The 18,130-nt window shown below is 33.3% G+C and overlaps 1 protein-coding gene across 7 annotated transcripts in view; it reads right to left on the reverse strand.

Moving 5' to 3' along the window:
* LOC149791200 (LIM and SH3 domain protein F42H10.3-like) overlaps nt 1–18,130 on the reverse strand; it is a 135,135-nt gene that overhangs the window by 27,016 nt on the left and 89,989 nt on the right. For all 7 annotated transcript variants that reach the window (XM_089969652.1, XM_089969658.1, XM_089969657.1 and 4 more), the window contains 3 exons: nt 10,264–10,401; nt 8,717–8,749; nt 4,378–4,419 (listed from right to left, as the gene is read on the reverse strand). In XM_089969652.1, the coding sequence (XP_089825778.1) occupies nt 4,378–4,419; nt 8,717–8,749; nt 10,264–10,401 (213 nt within the window). The remainder of the gene's footprint in view (nt 1–4,377; nt 4,420–8,716; nt 8,750–10,263; nt 10,402–18,130) is intronic.

An 18,130-nucleotide genomic window follows, 5' to 3' on the forward strand; every position in this document is an offset into this window, starting at 1 on the left:
GACATCGAGGACATTCTAAATGCTTAATCTTGTATCTAATAACTATAGGACATCGAGGACATTGTAAATGCTTAGTCTTGTATCTAATAACCATCAAGAATTGAGGACATTGTAAATGCTTAGTCTTGTATCTAATAGCCATCGAGAATTGAGGACATTATAAATGCTTAGTCTTGTATCTAATAACTATAGGACATAGAGGACACTGTAAATGCTTAGTCTTGTATCTAATAGCCATCGAGAATTGAGGACATTGTAAATGCTTAGTCTTGTATCTAATAACTATAGGACATCGAGGACATTGTGAATGCTTAGTCTTGTATCTAATAACTATAGGACATCGAGGACATTCTAAATGCTTAGTCTTGTATCTAATAACTATAGGACATCGAGGACATTGTAAATGCTTAGTCTTGTATCTAATAACTATAGGACATCGAGGACATTGTAAATGCTTAGTCTTGTATCTAATAACTATAGGACATCGAGGACATTCTAAATGCTTAGTCTTGTATCTAATAACTATAGGACATCGAGGACATTCTAAATGCTTAATCTTGTATCTAATAACTATAGGACATCGAGGACATTGTAAATGCTTAGTCTTGTATCTAATAACCATCAAGAATTGAGGACATTGTAAATGCTTAGTCTTGTATCTAATAGCCATCGAGAATTGAGGACATTATAAATGCTTAGTCTTGTATCTAATAACTATAGGACATAGAGGACACTGTAAATGCTTAGTCTTGTATCTAATAGCCATCGAGAATTGAGGACATTGTAAATGCTTAGTCTTGTATCTAATAACTATAGGACATCGAGGACATTGTGAATGCTTAGTCTTGTATCTAATAACTATAGGACATCGAGGACATTCTAAATGCTTAGTCTTGTATCTAATAACTATAGGACATCGAGGACATTGTAAATGCTTAGTCTTGTATCTAATAACTATAGGACATCGAGGACATTGTAAATGCTTAGTCTTGTATCTAATAACTATAGGACATCGAGGACATTCTAAATGCTTAATCTTGTATCTAATAACCATCAAGAATCAAGGACATTGTAAATGCTTAGTCTTTTATCTAATAAACCTAGTGCTTCAAGGACATTTTAAGATCCCCAAATATTTGAAAAAGCATTTGCAATACCTTGCTATGATGATTTGATGACACAAGCTAATTAACCAACTGTCTTTGGACAATTACAAAAATAAAAAAGGTGCCAACATCATAGTAACATCTGCGTGTAGGTCAGCCTAACTTCTTGGGGAAACCACCCACCACAGGAAACTTGTTATATTTTTTTATGAAAAATCAATGAATTTATTGTTCAAATTTCGTAGCTATCATATTCAAAAGTAACTTCAATATCTACTAAAATGCACATATTTTGTTGTTTCTGTCTGTTTGGTTCATTCTTTCCTGATCCCTCTGAGACCCACACTCAATGTTAGCAGGGTGAATTGATCCCTCGGAGACCCACACTCAATGTTAGCAGGGTGAATTGATCCCTCTGAGACCCACACTCAATGTTAGCAGGGTGAATTGATCCCTCTGAGACCCACACTCAATGTTAGCAGGGTGAATTGATCCCTCTGAGACCCACACTCAATGTTAGCAAGGTTAATTGATCCCTCTGAGACCCACACTCAATGTTAGCAGGGTGAATTGATCCCTCTGAGACCCACACTCAATGTTAGCATGGTGAATTGATCCCTCTGAGACCCACACTCAATGTTAGCCGGGTGAATTGATCCCTCTGAGACCCACACTCAATGTTAGCAGGGTGAATTGATCATTCTGAGACCCACACTCAATGTTAGCAAGGTTAATTGATCCCTCTGAGACCCACACTCAATGTTAGCAGGGTGAATTGATCCCTCTGAGACCCACACTCAATGTCAGCAAGGTGAATTGATCCCTCTGAGACCCACACTCAATGTTAGCAGGGTGAATTGATCCCTCTGAGACCCACACTCAATGTTAGCAAGTTGAATTGATCCCTCTGAGACCCACACTCAATGTTAGCAAGTTGAATTGATCCCTTTGAGACCCACACTCAATGTTAGCAAGGCGAATTGATCCCTCTGAGACCCACACTCAATGTTAGCAAGGCGAATTGATCCCTTTGAAGCCCATACTCAGTGTTTCCAGGGTAAATTGAATCTTGTTTGATGTTTAACAGCACAACAACATGTTAATAGTTATATCCTGTAAAGCCAGGCTGGATGCAAACCTGCTTGCTGTCAATCTGGCAAATTAACTACCTTTGACCTTTGAGTGTGTTGACAGGTCACCTAAAATGATGTCCCCATCTCTGAGATCAATATTAAAATGATTTTCATTCACAAGTTGCACAACTGCTCAACTAGTTCTTATAAGGGAAATTATGTGTCTCCACTTTGTTTATATATAAAAACCAGGTTAAATCATCTTTCCGGTTAAAGGAGGTGCAAACAGAAGTCGGCGTCAAAAAAAAGCATTCACACAACTTAACACACTACATGGTTTTGACTAAGCCAGGCTCTATCCATGATTTCGGTCACAGATATAACTACTGGCATTTAAAATGCAAGTATTCATCAGAGTATTAGACCTGCCAACCCTGACAAGTCCCTGTCAGTAAGGCAGTTGATTTTTTTCCGCAAGACTGACCAGTTTTCAGTAAGGTGCAACAAAATATCAATAACTGTTATGATAATGCTGGAAAACGTAATTAAAAGTTCGATGGATTGACGATAAACATTATGTTCAACTGAAAAATGTGTAAAGTACATGCTGACTTTATTTACCAAAAGTAAAACTGTACAAACTCAAGTTCCAGACCCTATGCAGCTCAATGGTTTGTTGCTATATCTCAACTTGACATAATTCTTGGAAATTCTTTTCCATTTCACATGACAACGGCAGTCATATGTCCCGCCATGGGACATACACAAATTGGCACACGATGTCCAATAAATGTAATTGTGTCTTTTTAAGCTTTTATTCACAAGAAATCAGAATATTCCTTTTTATTTTTCTGATTTGATTATTAACACTTTTCTAGAAGGTTATTTTCCGTTTCGTCTTTAACATGCATCGCTTTCTGGATGCCATTTTTAAAAATTCTAAAATCAACAGTCTGATCATGCAGAGGCTTCGCCTGAACAAATAGGTGCAGTTTAAAGCAACTGGGGTGCTGCCGTAAAGTTAATCTGGTTCCTTGACTAATTTCACTAATTCTAAGATGAAACCTGGATCCAAATAAAACACAAATGAACCAATTATCTGGATTTTTTTGGCAACGATCGTTTTTCGTAATTTTTGCTAGTATGCCTAAGTCTGTATCTAAAGGGTAATTTTCGCAAGACTTATAGCAAAATTGTAAGAGTTGGCAGGTCTGTTATCTACAGTATATATATATATATATATATATATATATATATATATATATATATATATATATATATATATATATATATATATATATATAAAGATTTAATGCCACATCAGGACAATCCTAAGCAATTTATGGTTTCTCAAACAATGACTAAGGTGAAAATGGCTAAAATTCTTAATATATAAAGTCATTATTTTCCATTAACTAAACTCATAAAAAACTACATGACCTTCTCAGCTGGAAGGTCAGCATGAGATATATCCGGGGAAGGATGGTGAACTAGTCTATTCAAACAAGCCCACAAGGGGTGCTATATCAAGCAGAACCTAAAGTAATTTAGTATCTGAGCTAGTTCAAGCTTCTGAAAATCTCAAAACAATCATTTAAGTTTCTGAATAGGTACTGATATATGTAATAACACACCCTAATCAATCAACTTTTTTACTGGACACAATTATGACAAAGCTAGTGAAAAGTGTAAAGTAACAGTGGATAGTGAAAAGCTGAAGATTACAATGCTGATGTTACCTCTAATACATAGTAAACAAGATGAATAATTTAACTGGAACATCACTCAAACTTTTCCAATAACATTTTTCAGATACTTTGGTGGGATGAATGCAACAGAAATAAGAAAACTGGAAATGCTGAGAACAAAAACTGGTCGAGACTAAAGTTCAAAACTATCCAGAAAGTAATAGAATGAATTCATGGTAAGAAATGTTGTACTGGAAGGCATATTTTCCTCACGTTTAAGCTAATACACATGATCTATTTACAAGAGATCAGTGAACAAGTTGCTATAGTCTAAGTTTAATTTGGTTATACTGACGTGTCATCTAAACAATTAAGGAAAAGACAGAGCATGTTCCAATTAACTCTTAATGCCCCCAAAATGGTGCATAATGCTCAACTAATGTCTGAAATGCTTCAACATGGCGGTGTCAAAGAAGCAAGTATATATATGTAACAGAGATGGCTACTTACTCTTCACTGAGAAGCGTTTGACTGGTGCTCTATCCTCATTATCTGAGGTCAGTAAAGCAGACATAAGGTTAGAGACACAGTCCAACTTTTGAATGAGTCAACTTTTTTTGTTGTTGTGGCATGGACATGATAGATTTTGTCCAAGTATAAAGTAGAATATTAAAAAAGGACTAAACACACAGATATTACAAAAGAAGCAATGAGCGGAGAAGACAGTATTGCATCTATTTAGACAATATCTTTAAAAACATCATTTTAAAACATCCTGTAGTATAATTATGGACTATTAAATCAGAACAAAGTTGCAAAAAAATTTTTATAACTGACAGTTCCAACTCAATTTGGAATAATAATCTCCATGAATTACATCAAATTGGAATAATAATCAACGTGAATTACATCAAATTGGAATAATAATCACCATGAATTACATCAAATTGGAATAATAATCAACATGAATTACATCAAATTGGAATAATAATCACCATGAATTACATCAAATTGGAATAATAATCAACATGAATTACATCAAAAATTGGAATAATAATCAACAAGAATTACATCAAATTGGAATAATAATCACCATGAATTACATCAAATTGGAATAATAATCACCATGAATTACATCAAATTGGAATAATAATCACCATGAATTACATCAAATTGGAATAATAATCACCATGAATTACATCAAATTGGAATAATAATCACCATGAATTACATCAAATTGGAATAATAATCAACATGAATTACATCAAATTGGAATAATAATCAACATGAATTACATCAAAAATTGGAATAATAATCAACAAGAATTACATCAAATTGGAATAATAATCACCATGAATTACATCAAATTGGAATAATAATCACCATGAATTACATCAAATTGGAATAATAATCACCATGAATTACATCAAATTGGAATAATAATCACCATGAATTACATCAAATTGGAATAATAATCACCATGAATTACATCAAATTGGAATAATAATCACCAAGAATTACATCAAATTGGAATAATAATCACCATGAATTACATCAAATTGGAATAATAATCAACATGAATTACATCAAATTGGAATAATAATCACCATGAATTACATCAAATTGGAATAATAATCAACGTGAATTACATCAAATTGGAATAATAATCACCATGAATTACATCAAATTGGAATAATAATCAACATGAATTACATCAAATTGGAATAATAATCACCATGAATTACATCAAATTGGAATAATAATCAACATGAATTACATCAAAAATTGGAATAATAATCAACAAGAATTACATCAAATTGGAATAATAATCACCATGAATTACATCAAATTGGAATAATAATCAACATGAATTACATCAAATTGGAATAATAATCAACATGAATTACATCAAATTGGAATAATAATCACCATGAATTACATCAAATTGGAATAATAATCAACGTGAATTACATCAAATTGGAATAATAATCACCATGAATTACATCAAATTGGAATAATAATCAACATGAATTACATCAAATTGGAATAATAATCACCATGAATTACATCAAATTGGAATAATAATCAACATGAATTACATCAAAAATTGGAATAATAATCAACAAGAATTACATCAAATTGGAATAATAATCACCATGAATTACATCAAATTGGAATAATAATCACCATGAATTACTTCAATCTGGAATAATAATTATGAAGTACTTCAATTTAGAATGATAATTATGATGAATTACATCAAACTGGAATAATTATGTGAATTTCTTCAATTTGGAATAATGATCAATATGAATTACTTCAATTTGGAATAATAATCATGATGAATTACTTAAATTTGAATAATAATGATGATGAATTACTTCAATTTGGAATAATAATCACGATGAATTACTTCAATCTGGAATAATAATTATATTGAATTACTTCAATCTGGAATAATAATCATCACCATGAGTGTCTTAAATTTTTAAAAGACAAAATCATTATGCCTCAATTCATCGCTGTAGACATCCAGTGAGTGCTGCAAAATATATTCTGTTAACTTTCAAAATTCAATGAACACGAAATCAAGATCAGCAAGTTCTACCTCAATAGTACTGTTCAAGAATTAGTTGAGGCCACCGTAACTCTACAAGCCCGAACAGGGTCCACAAAATAATAATAGCTCTGGCCGATATACAAGTACAAAATAATAAACAAGAAAAGACTCAAAATGATAGGTTTCCTGCTCCAAACAAGTTGAAACAATGCTGTAGAAACACAATATAAATGGAAGGGGGGAGGGACACTATATTAAATGAAGAAAATACTGTCAAACTGGCTCCAATGGCAGATCACCTGGATATGGCAGCAACCATACCTATCTACCTGACCTTAGCTCTAAAGACCCCACCACCAGCATAAGTATGAAGCTGCAGAGCTAAGGTAACCTCAAACAAGATTGCCATAGAAACCAGGCATCCCATCTACACAGTCCTTTTGTTGATGCATCACTTTGTAACTGACTCACAAAACTTCATCACATAATTTAAACGCTCATACTGCTCTCAATGCTCAAAACATGAAACCTATGTTTAAGCAGGTCTATGTCGATGGGATGTGATATCTATGTTTAAGCAGGTCTATGTCGATGGGACGTGATACCTATGTTTAAGCAGATCTAGATCGATGGGACAATAAGCAGCCAGTCAAAAATCACTTGATGTTTACCGAAACTCAATCTATGCAAAATTGTATGTGACAAATAGATCTACACTGACAGGCATATTTAATATATATGTTTAATATAAATATAAATCAAACTAACAGGACCCAGAGTAGTAAAAAAAGAGAAAAAAACAGTTCACAGTTTGGAATTGTGGAGATTTATATAAACAAAATTTTCAATATTAACAAGTCACCACATACTGGATACTTATATACAGATTATTCAAACTTAAATCATTCAAAATGACTTCAGGGTTCTCCCCAGCGCAACACAGCGGCTCATTGTAGAGAAATGTTTACTGAGTGCATACTCTAACTGCATTGTCTTATGCTGAGTACATTGACCTTCCATGAATGTCTTATGGTGAGTACTTTTACCTTCCATGAATGTCTTATGGTGAGTACTTTGACATTCCATGAATGTCTTATGGTGAGTACTTTTACCTTCCATGAATGTCTTATGCTGAGTACTTTGACCTTCCATGAATGTCTTATGCTGAGTACTTTGGCTTCCATGAAGTCTTATGTTGAGTACTTTGACCTTCCATGAATGTCTTATGCTGAGTACTTTGACCTTCCATGAATGTCTTATGCTGAGTACTTTGACCTTCCATGAATGTATTATGGTGAGTACTTCGACCTTCCATGAATGTCTTATGCTGAGTACTTTGACCTTCCATGAAGTCTTATGTTGAGTACTTTGACCTTCCATGAATGTATTATGCTGAGTACTTTTACCTTCCATGACATGGCAGTATGATGCATGGTAAATCTCCAAATCTACTTGACAGATTATTTCTAAATATTGCAAATTAATTAATATTAATTAATTAATATATCACAATAAAACTTTCCATTTCTGACTAACTTCAATGATTCAATTAAGTCAGATTGCCCAGGTTTTCAACTGCTCAGGAGCAGTTACATTTCCAAAATTTGATGCACAAATTTTTCTCCCACATTTGTATAATTTGATCACATTTCAATAAATGATTTATTCATTATATCAGAGTAAAATGGAGAGTTTAACAAACTGTGATTAAGGTTATTATTTATTTTTACTATGTTCAAAATCTGTACAAGTTAAATCACTACCATCTTAACAAGAAATAAAAAATGTTAAAAATACCAAACTTTGGAGCAAAATGAAAATATCTGTATCTAAGAATTTTTCAAAATTAATAGGATATTTTCTTTATGTTAATACTCGATGTATTTCATCATGTGGTACAAAAAAGTGACATTTTAAATTATTTGAATAAAATATCGATCAATAATGTTGATTTATTTTGTGTCTAAATTCTGTGACTTCATTAGGACCAATATATTTATATTAATAAATATTTCTACTTTATAAGTTCATTCAAGAGGAACATCTAACATCTGGACTACTAACTCTTTTCAATGCATGTTATAACGTCTCTGGGGAGAACCCTGTTCAAAAAGGAAAAACAAGAAAATGATCCCAAAAATACATGTGACTAAAATATAACCATTATGAATTTAAATGTCTTGTTAAAATTAATGCAATGGGAGAAGAAGTAAGAAGGATTAGTAAGTATCTTATAGTCTTTTGGTACGAGAAAATCCCAAATCCCTTTACAAACCAATCTGTACTTACTTTGTTCCCTATAGTTCCGTGGATCCTGAGAGTCTAGAGGAAGGAATATTATCTAAGAACTGGTACATTTTATGACCTCCAATAGATGTGTACAGTATGAATAGCATTCTTACAAATATTTCTTCAATATTTCTAGAAAGAATTATTACACATGTCCACATCATTGGTATACACATTGTTAGCTTGATCAAAATCTTGTAAGAACATATTTTTCTCTGAAACTAAGGCATACACCTCTTTGACTGGATTAACATGAATGTTATTAATTCACTCCAATTTTTAAGGTACCTACGATTTATCCCTGTCATGAAAAAAGTGATATCAAAAGTTGCGAACTGTGCTACACTACCACTGCTTATCCCCCTTTGGAAGGTGTGGTATTCCAAACCAAGATGTTAACACTCCTAACCAGTCTTTCTCTCCAATGATACAAAAACATGGAATCAGTCTAGCTTCAGCCAATGTGAAGAAGTCAATTTGATTACTGCTTTTATTTTTGTGCATCACCAAAATAAGCACTGCATCCTGAATTGTCCCTGCTACAAGGCTTTATGCTTAACATGCAACAATCAAGAAGCAAGGCGCTTTAAATCTAAGCATTAAACAATTTATTGTCTGTCAGCCTTAGAGAGCATTTATTACTGAATACAGGTGCCCCAAATCTCCTTCCTGCACAAGATTGCAAGCACAATTAAGCATAATACATATAAAATGGGAATAATAAATTAAGAAATGACTCATGAATCGCATGAATATGATGGAACTGTAAATAGAACAACATACCATTAAAATTTCAAACTTTGTGCACTGCTATAAAAATGTGCAAAACAAACTAAAATTCTACCATGCCTTTTCAATCCCACAGTCAACATGCATCAAGTGATTTACTTTTGACAAAATAAATGTAACAAAACGATGTGTAACTCCATATAATAAACCATAACAAATATTTTCAATAGAAAAGATAATCTACTATTCTAAGTAAATTTCATTTTAAGAACATTTTAAATTATAACAAAGCATGCACTTAACACATCCTGGTGGTTACTCCTACTTTATCAAAAATGGACGAAAAATGTGAATCACAAATTTATTTAAGATGTAAAGCAAGTTTTTCTTTTCTTTCTTTACATTTTCCTTCACATAACAGAAAGAGTATTTCTGATACTAGGGACAATAGTTATTTCTTCTATTAACTTGAACTTTCTAGCATTATCAGGCAACACCGGTAAGACATTAAGAAAAAACACTGTTCAAACATATTCATGACATTTCTCATGCAACTATTGTCAAGTCTCGTTAAACCAAGTAAGACTGATCAACTATTTTAGTTAAATAAAACATTACCTGTCTTATAATTTCAGCTGATACTGTAACTCACAATATGAAAATCGAGTGTTTTTTCAAATTATTCCTGAACAAAAATCCTCCGATGAATTACAATGCATTCATACACAAATATCTAGTAGAAAACGTAACATTGTTTTGTAAAACATCTGCCTTTTGTGACTGCGAAAAATGTGGAAAAATACAATACAGTATCTTACCTCGTCCTGATTTTGAGTCATACACCATATTGGCTGAGCTACGACTGGAGTAAGGAGTCCCTCCACCAGTGTTAGGTGCTTGTTCGGGATCGTAGTCTGCAATTCTACCAGGATCCCGCCTAACTTTTACCTGTCCAGCTGTTTCAAGGAGAGTTACGAAATATTTATTACTTCTGTGAATGGCATATTGTGCACATTAATAACCTTTTTAGTACTTCTTAAAAAAATGAATGCACCTACAGAAAATCATGCGGGTTTAAAATTATGGCATGCAAAAGTGGGTTCTTTAGTCATGACTAATGATTGTCCTGAAATTAAAATGAAACTCAAGTGAACAAATGTGGCAGTTACTATGTATAATGAAATAAACATTATCAACTGAATAACTTATTCAAACCACTGAAAACCTGAAAGCATGTTATGATCTACAAAATTTAAGTAAATTAATCTGTGCAGGTGAAAATTTACACAATTAAAGCAAATGATCAAACCAATTTAATACAAACTGAATCTTTGCTTGGATAAACCAAAACTAGAGCTAGCTGTAAAAGGTGACGCTAACAAGTACCAGATGGACTGAATACTGACCCATCTTTACTTGGTTTTATAGACCCAATAATAAAAAAATTTCAAACTAATACTCGGCTTTTTCAAACTTACAATATTGCCTGAAACAATGAAAGTTTTCTGATTACAATATGTATCCAGTGGACAAAAAAGGTAATAAAATTATAATGTTCAATGGTGAATTTTCAGATGAGAACATGTTTTCATGAATAATTTATCTGCTGTCATTAGTAACTCTTCATGGTACTATGATTTGTACATGACCATCATAAAACTAGTGACAATGCACAACTAAATTAGCTCCCATTTGTAAATAGTTTGGTTTATACTGTACAACTAATTTTGTTCATTTTAAAAAAAAAAATTTGTAAAGATTTGAGCTGAGTTTGGAATAATTTCTTATCAGCCTTAAACATATTTCGCAGCTTTTTCAAAGTGAATTAGGTTAAAGTTTGATGGAAGTTCAATTATTAGTCTCTCCTGCAAATATATTACATAATTTAATCTAACATAATTGACTGGATGTTCGATATGGATGCTTCCATACTGCATGCTGAGACCGAAACTATGTGTATTTACATTAATCTCTATATCAACATAATTCGTTGTTATGATTTAGTTATATCTTATTTAATACGATTTCATTATTTCAATTTAATTGTTTGACAGTTTTAAATATTTTTATTTTTCATTACATGATATTGTAATGAAAATGTATTCACTATAGATGATACTTTTTCAGAAAATAGTTTGACCTTGACCATCTGTTTTATAAACACTAGGTGTTTATCTAAATCCTGACCTTGTTTCAAAATTTCTAGCAGCCAGTAAGCAAGTTCTATCTTTATTTTAAAAGGATTGGTTGTTGTCGAGGTCATGATGGGACTTTTTGTTTAAGATGTAAAGAATTGTTTTTATTTTTGATTTCTTAGAATAAAATGATTGGTTTTCATCAGGGTCACACTGGGTGTACGTGGCTTTTAACAAGTATTTAGCTTCTATAAACTTCCAGAAGATGATCACATGACCCATTGTCTACGTTTTACAAGACCAAATAACCTCTGTTTTGGAGAATTATTCTCAATAGAAGCTGGGCTCTTAAACTGGAAGCTGTATGTTGTGCTGTTTGGAGTTATTTCAAGTTACATGGATTCAAAAGGATTAATTCTTTTAATTTTCTGGAAAATATGTGTGCTCATGTAATATTGTGGAACAAGACGTTCTTTATAAAAATTTATTCAGCTATCAGAAACTGGAGTGATAATTCTTGTTTCTACAAGGAACTGTAGACTTCAACACGACAGATTGCAGCATACATCATCGCCTTCCGTCCTGGATTCTTAGTCGGGATTCGAACTTGAAATCAGTAGAACATTTTGTTATTAGGACTATCAAAATTTTATTTGTGGATTATTCTTGGGATTATTTTTGGATTTGATTCCATAAAACCGTAAGTTCATATTTTTTCATTTTTACAGAATTTTTCCAGGGAAATAAATTATTGTATTTTTTCAAAGCTTGTTGTTTTCACTCTTTCTTGTGTTACTGTTTATTCAAGCCTAAACACGTGACATAAGAACCATTTAAAAAATTTATAAAGCCCTATTAGTTTTGAAGTTCTAGTCATAGTCTACTTGAATATCCACAAGTGCAATACATGGGGTATGTAACAAATACAAAACCTCATTCATGCTTTCTCTGAGTCAGGAAAAGAACTCATTCTGCTGATTCAGAACAAAACATATGTACAGAACACGTGATGTCATAAGGCCAGTGATTTTTAGTCTAACCTTATATGTTCTGCACTACATTTTTAGTCTAACCTTGTCCTGCACTACATTTGTGGAATTACCTTTTAAAATGGAGAATAATTATTAAATATCATTTTAAAAAAGCTTTTTATCCAAGGATAGCATATTATCTTTAGAAGTCAATTTGCATGCATGTTGACTCCTCCCCTTTAACAAATACATCAATTTCTCTATGACCCTTTTATAAACCAGGGTTTCTTTTATAATCCAAGATGTCATTAGCCTTGACAGCTGCCAGGCAATCTGGACTATTACAATATTACAATATTTATATTATATGTCATTAGTTGAATAATATATAAGTTGTATATCATATAGGTCATTTGTTGTAAATTATATAGGTCATTAGTTGTATATTACATAGGTCATTTGTTGTATATTATATAGGTCATTAGTTGTATATTATATAGGTAATTTGTAATATATTTTAGGTCATTTGTTGTAAATTATATAGGTCATTTGTTGTATATTATATAGGGGTATACTATATAGGTCAATAGTTGAATAATATATAGGTCATTAGTTGTATATTATATAGGTGAATTGTAATATATTATAGGTCATTAGTTGTATATTATATATTAGGTCATTAGTTGTATATTACATAGGTCATTAGTTGTATATTACATAGGTCATTAGTTGAATAATATATAGGTCATTTGTAATATATTATAGGTCATAAGTTGTATATTATATAGATCATTTGTAATATATTATATAGGTCATTAGTTGTATATCATATAGGTGATTTGTAATATATTATATAGGTCATAAGTTGCATAATATATAGGTCATTAGTTGTATATTATATATGTAATTTGTAATATATTTTAGGTCATTAGTTGTATATTATATAGGTCATTAATTGTATATTACATAGGTCATTTGTTGTATATTATATAGGTCATTAGTTGAATAATATATAGGTCGTTTGTAATATATTATAGGTCATAAGTTGTATATTATATAGATCATTTGTAATATATTCTTATAAATTTCAAAGTTTCTAATATATTTACTAATCTGGCAAGAAATAACAGCATACTCAGTCATCAGTAACTTAATTGGTGGACCAAACTGACACGATATTGGGAAACAATTATCCTGAGAACTGAACATTACATGCCCTGACCCATGTGTATTACTTGTTTATATAGGCATTAACAGTCCTGAGAACTGCACATTACATGCCCTGACCCATGTGTATTACTTGTCTATATAGGCACTAACAGAGTCCTGTGAACTGTACATTACATGCCATGACCCATGTGTATTACTTGTCTATATAGGCATTAACAGTCCTGTGAACTGTACATTACATGCCATGACCCATGTGTATTATTTGTCTATATAGGCACTAACAGAGTCCCGTGAACTGTACATTATATGCCATGACCCATGTGTATTACTTGTCTATATAAGCACTAACAGAGTCCTGTGAACTGAACATGCCGTGACCCAAGTGTGATACTTGTCTATATAGGCACTAACATAGTCCTGTGAACTGAACATTACATGCCCTGACCCATGTGTAATACTTGTCTATAAAGACATTAACAGAGTCCTGTGAACTGTACATTATATGCCATGACCCATATGTATTACCTGTCTATGTAGGCACTAATAGAGTCCTGTGAACTGAACATGCCGTGACCCAAGTGTGATACTTGTCTATATAGGCACTAACATAGTCCTGTGAACTGAACATTACATGCCCTGACCCATGTGTAATACTTGTCTATAAAGACATTAACAGAGTCCTGTGAACTGTACATTATATGCCATGACCCATATGTATTACCTGTCTATGTAGGCACTAATAGAGTCCTGTGAACTGTACATGCCCTGACCCATACTTGTCTATGAAGGCACTAATAAAGTCCTATGAACTGAACATTACATGACCTGACCCATGTCTAAGACTCGTCTATGTAGGAATTAATAGAGTCCTGTGAACTGAAATTTACATGCCCTGACCTGTGTGTGTGTGTCATTTAGATTTTTGACGTAGCTTTAACAATTTTCCAGTCATATTGCTACGATGTCTGCATTGTGGTAGTTTAAAGTGATGCCTAGCACTGGGGCATCATGCCGCAGACATGTAGCATGATGTCCCACCCAATCACATTATCCTGACACCAGGCCGACCAGTCCTAACACTTACCACTTAATGCTGAGCGCCTAGCGAGGCAGCTGTTAGTACCATTTTTGTAAGTCTTTTGTATGACTCAGCCAGGGTTCGAACCCATGACCTCCCGCATCCAGGGCGGATGCTATAACCACTAGGCCACCTGAGCGGTCTGACCCATATGTAACACTCTTCTAAGTAGGCACCAACAGAGTCCTGTGAACTGAACATTACAATCCCTGACCCATGTGTAATACTCCTCTATGTAGGCACTAACAGAGTCCTGTGAAGCAAAGTGTAATGAATTACAGTAATAATAAGTCAGCTTTTGATGATAACAATCTTTATTCAATTAACAAGCTCATAACCTCTCTCAGTGGTAATATTGTTCCAGCCAGGCAGATACAAAAGAGCACAGTGATCTGCCCCAACAATGCGTGCACTGACACTGTCTGACCTACAATTTTGTGCCTACCCATATATCATCTGTTATCATTTTGTGCCCCAAGATTGATGACCATCTTTTCAGTCCAGTACAGTATGAGTATGGATTGGCATGTTATCTCTGCATGGTTTTACTCGCAATTTGCCTATGGACTGGCGTGTTATCTCTGTATGGTTTTACTCGCAATTTGCCTATGGACTGGTGCGTTATCTCTGTATGGTTTTACTCACAATATGCCAATGGACTGGCATGTTATCTCTGTATGGTTTTACTCGCAATATGCCAATGGACTGGCGTGTTATCTCTGTATGGTTTTACTTGCAATTTGCCTATGGACTGGCGTGTTATCTCTGTATGGTTTTACTCACAATATGCCTATGAATTGGCGTGTTATCTCTGTATGGTTTTACTCACAATATGCCTATGAATTGGCGTGTTATCTCTGTATGGTTTTACTAACAATATGCCTATGAATTGGCGTGTTATCTCTGTATGGTTTTACTCACAATATGCCTATGAACTGGCATGTTATCTCTGTATGGTTTTACTCACAATATGCCTATGAATTGGCATGTTATCTCTGTATGGTTTTACTCACAATATGCCTATGAATTGGCATGTTATCTCTGTATGGTTTTACTCACAATATGCCTATGAATTGGCATGTTATCTCTGTATGGTTTTACTCACAATATGCCTATGAATTGGCGTGTTATCTCTGTATGGTTTTACTCACAATATGCCTATGAATTGGCATGTTATCTCTGTATGGTTTTACTCACAATATGCCTATTGACTGGCATGTTATCTCTGTATGGTTTTACTCACAATATGCCTATGAACTGGCATGTTATCTCTGTATGGTTTTACTCACAATATGCCCATGAACTGGCATGTTATCTCTGTATGGTTTTACTTACAATATGCCTATTGACTGGTGTGTTATCTCTGTATGGTTTTACTCACAATATGCCTATGGACTGGCATGTTATCTCTGTACGGTGTTACTTACAATGTGACAATGGATTGGCATGTTATCTTTACAGTGTTATTCACAATATGCTTATCGGTTGGCATGTTATCTCTGTATAGTGTTATTCATAGTATGCAGTCCTGAACCAGCTTTTAGTATGTGCCAGTATGATGTAATAAATTTCCTACTAGCCAAGAGTCAACAAAGAAATGTTTACAGATGCAAAAATGACACACACACAAATACATACATATATAAAAATAAGTTAGGTGAGACATGCAAATAAATAAGTGGCATGATTGGGTCAGAACTTTTTCAAACCTAGTGGTAATAAACAAGATCAGCAAACAATGGGTTTCATGCATATTAAAAATAGTAGGTCTCTAGTCAGAACGTGTGCATTTAATTAGGTTTTATCAGCAATCACTTCTATCATGGGATTAGTCAGTTCTTAATGGCGGAAGAAGGGTGGGTGAAGTTGAAGCCAATCCCCACCCACATATATATATATATATATATATATATATATATATATATATATATATATATATATATATATATATATATATATATATATATATGAGTATACTTTTCAGTGAAGAAAATATTAATTCAAATGTCTGATAACTCATGCCTACACTGACTTGTATGCCAGTATGTAATACTGGCCAACACAGGTATCTTTTATTTGCCAGTAGATAATTCAGGCCAATATAGTTGTTGTTTAGATGCCAGTTGACAACTCAGGCCAACATAGCTGTTTACATGCCAGGCAACAACTCAGGCCAATGTAGTTGTTGCTTAGATGCCAGTTGACAACTCAGGCCAACATAGCTGTTTACATGCCAGGCAACAACTCAGGCCAATGTAGTTGTTGTTTAGATACAAATAGACAACTCAGACCAACAAAGTAGTTTAGATGCCCTTAAACAACCCAGGCCAATATAGTTGTTTTTATGCCAGTAGACAACTCAGGCCAACATAATTGTTTTTGATGCCAGTAGACAACCCAGGCCAATATAACTGTTGCTTTGATGCCAGTAGACAACCAAGGCCTACACAGATGTTACTGAGATACCAGTAAATAAAATAGACATATATAGGTGTCATTAAGATGCCAGCAGACAACTCAGTGTTACTGAGTTGACAGTTGATAAGCCAGGCTTATATAGGTGTTGGTTAGATGCCAGTGGACAACCCAGGACTACAGAGGTGTCGCTGAGATGCCAGTAGATAAGTCAGGCCTATATAGGTGTCGCCAAGATGACAGTTGATAAATGTGGTTTATATAGGTGTCGTTTAGATGCCAGTAGACAAACCCAGGACTACAGAGGTGTCACTGCGATGCCAGTAGATAAGTCAGGCCTATATAGGTGCACATGTGATGCTTGTACACATAGCACTCCACCTTAATAAAGTTTACAGCTTTTTAAAAATTCCTTTCACCTGTGGACCATCATAATTGCCAAATAATTTCTTCCTGATTTGATATTTCTATTGGTAGTCTTGACCTTATAATGTCTTCCTGATTTGATATTTCTATTGGAAGTCTTGACCATATAATGTCTTCCTGATTTGATATTTATATTGGAAGTCTTGACCATATAATGTCTTCCTGATTTGATATTTCTATTGGAAGTCTTGACCATATGTCTTCCTGATTTGACATTTCTATTGGAAGTCTTGACCATATAATGTCTTCCTGATTTGATATTTCTATTGGAAGTCTTGACCATATAATGTCTTCCTGATTTGATATTTCTATTGGAAGTCTTGACCATATAATGTCTTCCTGATTTGATATTTCTATTGGTAGTCTTGACCATATAATTTCTTCCTGATTTGATATTTCTATTGGTAGTCTTGACCATATAATGTCTTCCTGATTTGATATTTCTATTGGAAGTCTTGACCATATGATGTCTTCCTGATTTGATATTTCT

The sequence above is a fragment of the Sinohyriopsis cumingii genome, chromosome 9, assembly GCF_028554795.1.
Source record: "Sinohyriopsis cumingii isolate HCF-2022 chromosome 9, ASM2855479v2, whole genome shotgun sequence".
NCBI classification, from domain to species: domain Eukaryota; kingdom Metazoa; phylum Mollusca; class Bivalvia; order Unionida; family Unionidae; genus Sinohyriopsis; species Sinohyriopsis cumingii.